Here is a 9908-nt window from a genome sequence, read left to right on the forward strand (position 1 = left end):
TAAAACCGTGGAGTTTAAGTTGTCTGCGACCCGCACCTCCACTTAGACCATCAGCAGCACTAGGTTATAAAGAGGTAATTTTGCTCCATATGGTATAAAATGCATCTGTCAAGCTAATGTCACAGCTTATGATGAAGAGTTCTGTGGGGATGTGCTAGAATTTACGATAGGTGTTACGTGTCAGTCGATCGTGAATTGTTAGACTCGGGGATGTTTTTATTTCTTCATTTTCCATCTCCCCGTTGTCCCTGGACAAATATTTATCCACAGGGTGCACTGCCTAAGCTCCCCAGTAGCCCCCCACCCCTGAAGTGTCTCTGGTTCACCTTCCTGAGGAGGCAATCATTGTGTATAACGTCCACATGTCTCAAACTTCATTGGAGTTCAGTTTGCAACCAAGCAGACCCAGTTCTGCATTTTGGATCCTTTTGATCTATTAATGCCAAATCAGGAAAGCCTTACGGGACCCAGCCCTGAGTCTGAACTACAAGAGTCTGGACTTCCTGCTGCAGTTGGAAAGGGAAAAGACTTTAATGAAAAGAATGTCCTTTCAAGCGAGGCTTCTAAGCAGCGTTGGATATTTGGGTAGTGTGGGGACTGCAAGGTTCTATTTTTTTTCCTGAAAGTTGCAGTCAGGAAATGTCAGGCAGTAGCTTCTGTAACTGTGTGGAGTGTTACTTTTTCCATCCAAACGGTGTTTGGTGTTTTTTTTTGGGTTTTTTTTCCCCTAAGATGTTAATCATTATTTCATCATTCGGTAAAGAGCCTTATTTATTAGTAACTGTTCTTTAACTAGGTCTTCCTGAGTGAAGGTTTAAGTCCGTGGCAGTTATGAGATGCATCTTAGAATTAGGGGGCAAAGACACCACACATCACTGTATCGAATGTGTGTTTTGATGCGGGACACAGAGTTAGCTCAATCTTGAGTTTGTTTTGATTTCAAACACCGTGCTACTGTCTCGATTAATTGTTGCCTCCGAGTGAGGTAAAAATAGGGCAATATTGGGACACTGGAGGATTTTTTGACTGCTTCAACTGGGCATGACAGGAGAAATAATCCTTGAGCCGAATCCTTATTATGTGCCTCTGTTCAGAATTGGGCCAGGAGACAGTCCCACAGGTTCACTGTGGAAATCGACCTGGGACACCCGCAATCATCCAGTTTTCTTCTCTGATTACGTAAACCAGCAGTGCCACTTCGTAGTTCTCTGGGTCCCCTTTTTAACAATGGCTATTTTGTAATTGTCCTAAGATCGAAGTCAGGTGAGCCTTGAAGGGTCCAGTCAACTTAATCCTTTGCAGAACTAATCCATTAAAACTAAGGCATGACCATGTTGTTTCTGCTGGGAGAAGAGAGCTATTAATATACTCTTCCCGTAGAGCGTGTATTTCAGTTATTTTCAGCATTTGCGACTCTGCACAGAACTGTATTCCTTGGGCTTTCGCATGATGATGTTGCATCTGAGACTAAAGGCGGGAATCATGATGATGTTCTCTCTGTGTAATTGATGATGATACTAACATTTGAATGTTGTTTTAGAATTACTGATAAATGGATTTGGTCATTATAACCATCGACCTCTCACGCTCATTTTCTCTTTCTTTACATATTCACTTTAGAGGATGTCTTATATCTTAAAGGTAAGGGTAGAACAATATCTTTGGCATACAGTGGCATCATAATGCTGTGCTGTCACCTTTGATGAATGAAGCTTTTCCTTTATGCTTGTTTTGTCCCTTGTTCTCATTGGTGCCTAAAGTATGAAGATGCAGTTCTGACATGTAAGTACTTTCTTCAGAAAGCAGCCTCTTGTGAAATCCATATGAAAACGTCGTCCTCAATGGCTTAAAAATGCCTGTTTTCCTTGTGGGGTTTTTTGTTTTGTTTTGTTTTTGTTTGTTTGTTTGGTAAATGCTCTTTTTCCTCTCATTTCTGTCACATGTGAGTTTTCCATGTCTGTCTGTTTTCAAGTCTAAGTGGGTCACTGTGGCTAAAGCGGAAGAAATTAAGTTCTTTTGTCCCATATATTTTAAGGTATAGTTTAAGGTATGGGTATGACCCATACATCACGTGTATATACCTTGCATGGGAGATGGGTATAAGACGGTCACTAGGGACTAAGATTTTAATCTTTGTTTGGATTTCTGATAATGAGCGCTGGTTACGCATACGGCAAAAGCAAATTCGGTAATCCATGGCTCTTTTTATCTACTAATTAAAAATACAGCTTTCTGTATGTCTACACCCATGGCTCCTGACCCCAAATTATTTATCAGGAGATCCCTCATTTGGCTCTTCTCTTGAAGTTCAGGGAAATTATCTAGTCCCTTAATTTTCCCATCTGACAAATGAAGATTGATATTCTTTGTGGGACTGTTGCTAAGGAAAATGTATTTAAAAAGCTTTGAAGCTCCATGAAAAGCAGTATGTACTATATTAGTATTTACAGTTGTTCCTTGATACCCTTAAAATGAGGACGATAAACCACGTTAGGAATACGGTGATTTCCCTAGGATCGACACCCACTACCCACTACTTTCTCTACACACAGCACCCGTCCCTATGGCATTTGAGAGGCCAGTGTCATTGCCCCTGTTTTATGGAACCTTTTAGAGTTTGCTGGAGCCATTCTTATTGTGTGCATTATTAACTTTTGATGCGCTTTTGAGACTGTCAAAATAAGAGAGGGCCATTCGGTTTCATTTCATGTGCTCTTTTTAATTTGTTTTGGGGGGAGAATTTTAATTCCTAAAGAAACCTCTGTCCTTACAGGAGTCTAGTAAAAGCCCCAAAACGATGAAGAAGTTTCTTCATAAAAGAAAGACGGAAAGGAAGCCATCGGAGGAGGAGTATGTGATTCGGAAAAGTATGTGTTTTGTACTTTTGGAAGGTCGGTTGTGGATGAACTAGCAGAAGTTTTTTGAAAGCAGATGATTAGAGCCGTTTGTCCTCTGTATCCCCTGTTTCATGAAGAAAATTGCACAAAAATCTTAGAGGTGACCAAACCCCTGGATGCATGCACTCTATGTGGTCGGAGGCAGACGCCACCTGTATGATTTCCGTTTTGAATATTTTGCCCCGCCCGGTTGGGAACCACTAAAGGGACCCGTTTGCTACCGATACATTTTTTCCCCTTAGTGTCCGATGCCCGAGATACTTTCCTCTACCAGGATACGCTAACTAGATCTGAAGGCTGAAGTCCTTATGGAAGTTTAATGCTCAGTGACGTTCTCAGTTCACTGCGTGTAGAAGCAGCTTGATTTAGAGTCAAGCTGCAGAGTCGGTCAGCCAGTGGATACGTATGTATTTGCCTCTGTGGCTGGGAACCTGGTTCTTTGGGACACACATGAAGGAGTAAGTGGTCTGTCACAAAGGAGTGACGGATCTGTGTGTCTCGGCCGAAAATATAGTCCAGAGAGATCTTTGACTGGACTCCGGCTTCTGCATCTCCCACCCCACACCTGGCTGAGTTAGTGGTGGCGAGAGGCAAGAGGCGGAGTCAATGGCTCTGCTGCTGGCTGGTGGGAAAAGCAGGGGAGGTCTATGGGGGGGAAGTTTCCTAGAGAAGGGAAGCCTTGCGATTTGAAGGAGAGGCACATTTTGGTGTATAGCGGATGAGAACGGAGGCCAGTGCTAAGCCCAGTGCTGTCACTGTGGCCTCTGAGAGTCGAGGAAAAGCCCCGGGGGCGCCTGGGTGGCTCAGTCGGTTAAGCATCCGACTTCGGCTCGGGTTGTGATCTTGAGGCTCATGAGTTCAAGCCCCATGTCGGACTCTGACAGCGCGGAGGGGACTCTGTCTTCCTGCCTCTATCCCACTCACTCTCTCTCGCTCTCAAAATAAATAAACTTAAAAAAAAAAAAAGCCTCCAAATGATAAAGACATTTCTTCAGAAAAGAAAACGGGAAAGAGAGCCAGGGCAGGAGGGGAGGAGGAGTAGGCGGAGGAGGCTTTCCCGGTCAGGGAAGCAGGTCCCCAGCGGTCGAGTGCAGTGCGTGACTTTGAGGGTCCAGAGGCATGTCTGTCTCTGCAAACTCACTGTTAATTAAATCTGACAGGTACGGCTGCTCTGGAGGAAGACGCTCAGATCCTTAAAGTGATCGAAGCCTACTGTACCAGCGCAAACTTTCAACAAGGTCATGGCTCAAGTAGGTTTCCCCCCAAACCTCCTCCTCTAATGAACGCTGTTTCTTTTTGACTGCTCTGCGCCTCTTTGAAGCAGAGAAAAGCAGGCCGGCTGGGTTGCAGGGTGTGGAGAGCAGGTGACTTGGGTGCAGAAGAGCCAGCAGAAGTGCATCTTTCCGATAAGGTGCTTTTAGCTGCCAGGCGGTTTGTTTACCCGGTGTCTTCTTTTCACCCGGAGAGAAAGAGACACACAAGAGTAAAAAAGCTGGAGGTGATAGAAATGAAAACAAAAGTTTTTTAAAAAGTCCTTCTCGTTTGAAGTACGCAGATGCCTTCACCCGCACTAGTTAGGAATTAAAGAACCCAGAGTTCCTGTGTCTGTGAACTGATGCTAATCTCTTCTCATGGGCAGATTTGGAAAGGAAGTCACAATACTATCTTTGATCAGCTGCATATTTAAGCGAACAGCGCTTCACCAAGCTCAAGTTTCAAAGTTGCTCTGAAAATCTGGAAATGCAGCTTCTTAGCAGGAGCTGTTTGGAACCTATGCAATTTACAGGGAGCTATTGGAGGAGGGTGATTCCCCCCTTCTCCCCTCCCCCAGCAGCTTTCAGGCTACAAACGGAAAGCAAAAGGATGTTTTCTGATAGATCCTTGAGCTTTTTAAAAAACAAACAAACAAACAAAACCCAAGTCACATAGGTTCTGTCTTGTCTTCCACGACTATAGGCGTTCAGGAGACCATGAGTGAGGTGTCTGCTCTCTGCGTTTGCCTAAGACACGAGTTCTCCGTAATGTCCCATTTTAGACGGCCACTGCCCGGTCACTTGCGTGTGGGTGGGGATCACTTGGGTGGGTTGCCTTGACCTATGCCTTCGGAGGAACTTGTCCCTCAGGCCGGCAGGAGGAAGACGTTTGATGTCAGAGTTGACACGTTTGACGGTGAGGAGACGACTGTTGCGCCTTCTAGTTCACAGACCAATCCGGGCCGTGGCTGTGGGCATGCACAGCTCTGAGAACAAGTTTCAGAGATGTCGTGAAAACTAGGAAACAGACGGGGGCAGGGAGACACCAGAAGAAGCATCCTTCGTGCAAAGCCCGACCCCACCTGCTCCCTGAACCCCGTCTCTTCACATTGCCAGTGTCTATAGATCTGTCGCAGGTGCAGGCAGGTGTTGTGGCCTAGAGTCACNCCTGCCCTGCCCCGACACGTGGCAAGTGTCTAGCATCCTGGTGGCCTCCCATCCTCTGTCCCTCTCCAGCCAGAAGTTCTGTTTCCTGCTGCATTTAACCGGTCAGTCGGTCAGTCCGCTGTCTACTTATTAAGCACCTACAAAGTGCCGGGCCCCACAGAAGGCAGACACAGGGCCACCTCAGCAAGGGGGAGGCAGTGAGCGCGCACAACTTGAAGGAATTAGGCTTCGAAGAGAGGACACCAGTGGCTCGGGGAGACTGAAGATTAAGGGCTCAAGCTCTGAGAGGAAGGATCCAGAAGTGAGGGGGAGGTTGGAGGTGCAGGAGAGCTGTTTGGTCAGGTCCCTTGTCAGTTCTGTCACCTCTTCCATCCCAGAGCCTTGAGACAGTCTGAACAGAGCCATAAGCACGCCCACATCTTCGAGCTGATGTGATAATCCCCAACCCTCAGTCTACGCTTGACCGAAATGACCTTGACTGACTAAATGCACCCCTGCCCCGGTCCCCTTCAAGATTGAATCAGTGTATTCGGCCATTTCCTCAACCAGGAAGGTGTAGTCAGCGAATGTCGGCTGCCCTCTGGGGTGCAGGGCAGCAGCGTGCCTCCACAAAGACCCCTCGATGACTAAAGTGGAAGGGCCAACCCCTAGCATAGCCTCAGGTAACTCTTCCTTCTCCTCCCTCTCGCAACCCTTGTTTATAGGTGCTCGCAAAGATTCGCTTCCGCAGGTCTTACTCCCCGAGGAAGAGAAGCTCATCATTGAAGAAACCAGGAGCAACGGGCAGACCATCATTGAAGAAAAGTGAGTAGAGTGGGCTACTGTTTCTGATTTGGAGGGCTGGAAAGAAGATTCCGGCAGGGCAGTGGGCTTCTTGCAAAGCGTGCATTGAAGGATAGTCCCTCCTTCTCCAGGAACATAGCCCTCTTTGCTCTCATGCAGTTGGGGAGCAGGGGGAATGTAGCCTCCCCAACAAAGGGAAGGGGGAAGGAGAGGCCAGAAGGGGTAGAACTCTCTGCTTGGTGGCTGCCTCTGCAGTCATCTCCCTCATATATAAGGAGGTTCAGGGTACGCAAGAATAGCACTCGAGACGGCACGTGGGAAGGCCACAGTACCGATTCTCTGCCCTGATGAATACTTCTCATGCTTACTGAGTCAAACACTGGACTTCACATACTTGACCTATTTAGAACCCTGCAGAAACCCAGTGAGATAAGCTTTATGTTTACCATTTCTAGAGGTGAGGAAGCTGGGGTTCAGGGAAATGATGTCCCAGGTCTACCTTTGCACAGTACTGAGGGTGACCTAACGGGGGAAAATCAGGTTAAGTACCCATGGGCTCATAAAATAAACACCAAGTGGCCAAATAATTCATTTGTTTAAACGTGAGTCATTTCTGAAATCAGGCCTAAATTTGCATAGGACAGCATATTTCAAGTGCTCGACATCGTTGATGTATTTTTCCATCTGGTAACATGAAGTGATGTGGCAAAATGGTGGAGCACTTGGGCTCAAGTGGACAGCCCTGGTTCAAGTCCAAATTCTGCATCGTGTTAGCTGTATGACCTGGGGGAAACCTCTTTACCTCTCTGTGCCTCAGTTTCCTCATGTGTAAATGGGTATGATAGTAATAGTTTAAGGTTTGTCGTGAGGTTAAAAGGAGTAACAAATACATAAGGCTAGCACATGGTAATCACGCGATACGTGATAACCATTGTAATAATAATTGCTATAGCTATATTTAATCCCCACGGTAACTTTGTGAGGTTTTCAGGGAATGTGCTGTTATCCCCATTTTGTCTGTGAAGAAAGTAAGACAGGAAGAGGAGGAGAAAGAAACTGGTTACCTAAGGTTGGAGGACTGGGAAGTGGCAGGCTCAGGACTGAACCCAGATCTCCAAAGTTCTCGTCCAGGGGGAGAGCCAGCCGGGCAGGGACTGTTCCATGACTCCACCAATGCACTTCAATCCTCTTTTGGAACATATGGAATCTTCCAGAAATAATGCCCCTGACTTTGTGTCATGTAGGGCTGTGTAGGGTCAGAGAGATGACGAGTGCAATGCCATAACAGAGATACTGTAGGATAGGCAGGGCCTCAGGGCAGCCATCATTGTACGTTACGTGATGTTCATTCCTGCCTTAGTGAAAGAATTGAGACCTTATGATGAGCCCTAGTCTCTTCCTTTGCGCTGGGAAGCAAGTGGCCAAGGAGGAGGGCAGTATAGCAAAGGTGTAATGACATGATATTTGAATGACCATGTGTGCCGGTGGCTGTTCACCTGCAAAATTAGGACCACGAGGACCGTTCTTGGCAGTCTCTCTCCTGACCAGCTAGAGAGTCCACCGCTTTTCGGGATCTGTATTTCTAGGAAGCTACTTTTCATCGTCAAGTCTTGCTTAACAGTATTTCAGTGCCAGCTGTTAATCTCTGAACTTTATGTTCTAGGAGTCTTGTCGATACTGTTTATGCCTTGAAGGATGAAGTCAAAGAACTGAAACAGGTAACGAAATACCAAAGTCACTTTCTCAGCTCATAAAACAGGACCACATGCTGGAAGATATTCTCAGGAGAGGTCCTGGGACAAGGTGGTGAGGTGGGGATGTTTATTTTCCTTGTGTCTTCATGGTGGGTTCTGTTGATTTTACCATGTGGTCTCAGGTTTAAATTTCTCAGGATTGCTCATATACCTACTTAGCAGTTTACCATAGGTTCCCAACTTAGTTATAACTTTCATGTTCTCTGACATTTGTAAAGAGAATTTTTAAAAAAGCTAAGTTGGGGCACCTGGATGGCTCGGTCGGTTAAGCGTCCGACTTTGGCTCAGGTCATGATCTCACGGTTTGTGTGTTCCAGCCCCACATTGGGCTCTGTGCTGACAGCCAGCTCAGAGCCTGGAGGCTGCTTCGGATTCTGTGTCTCCCTCTCTCTCTGAACCTCCCCTGCTCACGCTATCTCTCTCTCTCTCTCAGAAATAAATAAAACATTAAAAAAAAAAAAGCTAAGTTATCTGTGAGTGGATAAGTGTAAAGAGAACCATAAGTCTTTTTTTTAACATTTTTAATGTTTTTTAACATAGTTTATTTATTTTTGAGACAGAGACAGAGCACGAGTAGGGGAGGGGCAGAGAGAGAGAGAGAGAGGGAGAGAGGGAGACAGAATCTGAAACAGGCTCCAGGCTTTGAGCTGTCAGCACAGAACCTGATGTGGGGCTCGAACCCATGAACCACGAGATCATGACCTGAGCTGAAGTAGGACGCTTAGATGACTGAGCCACCCACGTGCCCCGAGAACCTTAAGTCTTGATTTCTGGGCTCCTCTGCAGCTATGATCCAGTGTGCCACGATGCACACTCTTCCTGGTGTTTGGGGACTGGCTGTCCTGGTGACGGGGGAANTTGGGAGGTTGTCACACAACTCAGGGTGAGACATGATGAAGTCCGGAACTGAGGCAGTGCCACTGAGGCTGCAGAGGAGGAAAACGAACGTAATGGAAGGCACATTGCAGAGTCCGAGCCTGTGGAAAATGATGCCGTGATGTCGGGACAAAGAGAGAGAGAGAGAGAGAGAGAGAGAGCCAGGGATTGAAGATGAAGTTTCTTATGTGGGTATCTGGTTTGATATGGTAGAGCCCTTCATGGAGATCAGGAGCTGCAAGAGGAAGAGAAGTTTGGACTGACAGCTGAGATACTGAGTTCACTTTAAGACATAATGAGTTTGAGGCGCTTGTGAATGTCACATTGATATTGGGGACTGCAGACCTAGTGCTCATGAGATGGGATGAGGTCAAGTATCAGAGAGATTTGGGAGGGGCCCCCAAGCTGAGTTGAAGGAGAAGAAACACTAAGTGAAAAGAGAGCTGAGTTAGAAGAGGGTCCAGGACAGAGCCTTAGAGGATGTTTATATTGCAAGCAAGAAGAATGCAAAGGCTCGGCCAGAGAGGGGTAGGAGAATCAGGGGGCTGCCTCATCTTAGAAGCTGAGGGAGAAGAGTGTGAGAAAGGAAAGTACAGTCAGTGGTGAGGGCTGCTGTGAGGAGGAGAAGGGGCCACTTGGTCTGGGAATTAACAAGTCTTTTCCCATCACAGGAAAATAAAAGAATGAAGCAATGCCTGGAAGAAGAATTGAAATCAAGGAAGGACCTAGAAAAGCTGGTCCGGAGGCTGTTGAAGCAAACTGATGAGTGTATTCGGGCTGAGTCCAGTACCAAGACCTCCATTCTTCCATAACCATCACTGTGCAGCTGGGCAGATGTGCCTTCGGGTGTCTTGAATGTCCAGTTCCAAATGATCTGTTTGTTCACTTCTTTGGTTTTTATTTTGTATCTGGGTCAGTCTCTCTTTCTCTCTCTCTCTCCTTTGCTTTCTCTCTGTCTCTCTGTTTGCTTGAGTGTTTGTGGGTTGTTTGGCTATTGGTTGGTTGTTTTCTTGTTGACAGGGGTAAGAGCCAGACACGGTGGTGGAAGTCTCCCCAGAGGCTTTTCCATTTGATACAAAAAGGGAAACCAGTGGATNGGGCCGGCTACCATATCAAAGTGGCTGGCCGTGGCTTAGTAAATGTGAACTTGACTTCTTCTCTAGTGCTTTCTTGTATCC

General features: G+C 46.5%; 1 protein-coding gene across 2 annotated transcripts in view; it reads left to right on the top strand.

Moving 5' to 3' along the window:
• The window catches only part of ARHGEF6 (Rac/Cdc42 guanine nucleotide exchange factor 6), a 111529-nt gene extending 101914 nt beyond the window's left edge, over positions 1–9615 (top strand). Inside the window, exons 19-25 of one of the 2 annotated variants that reach the window (XM_077774029.1) lie at positions 1–74; positions 1621–1641; positions 2774–2867; positions 4058–4147; positions 6022–6121; positions 7764–7818; positions 9402–9615. In XM_077774029.1, coding sequence (XP_077630155.1) covers positions 1–74; positions 1621–1641; positions 2774–2867; positions 4058–4147; positions 6022–6121; positions 7764–7818; positions 9402–9542 — 575 coding nt within the window. In that variant the 3' untranslated portion in view covers positions 9543–9615. The remainder of the gene's footprint in view (positions 75–1620; positions 1642–2773; positions 2868–4057; positions 4148–6021; positions 6122–7763; positions 7819–9401) is intronic. The other variant, XM_077774019.1, reaches the window with a different exon arrangement.
• Positions 9616–9908: the final 293 nt, after the last annotated feature.

This window comes from Crocuta crocuta, unplaced genomic scaffold, assembly GCF_008692635.1.
Source record: "Crocuta crocuta isolate KB4526 unplaced genomic scaffold, BGI_CrCroc_1.0 scaffold241, whole genome shotgun sequence".
Lineage (NCBI taxonomy): Eukaryota > Metazoa > Chordata > Mammalia > Carnivora > Hyaenidae > Crocuta > Crocuta crocuta.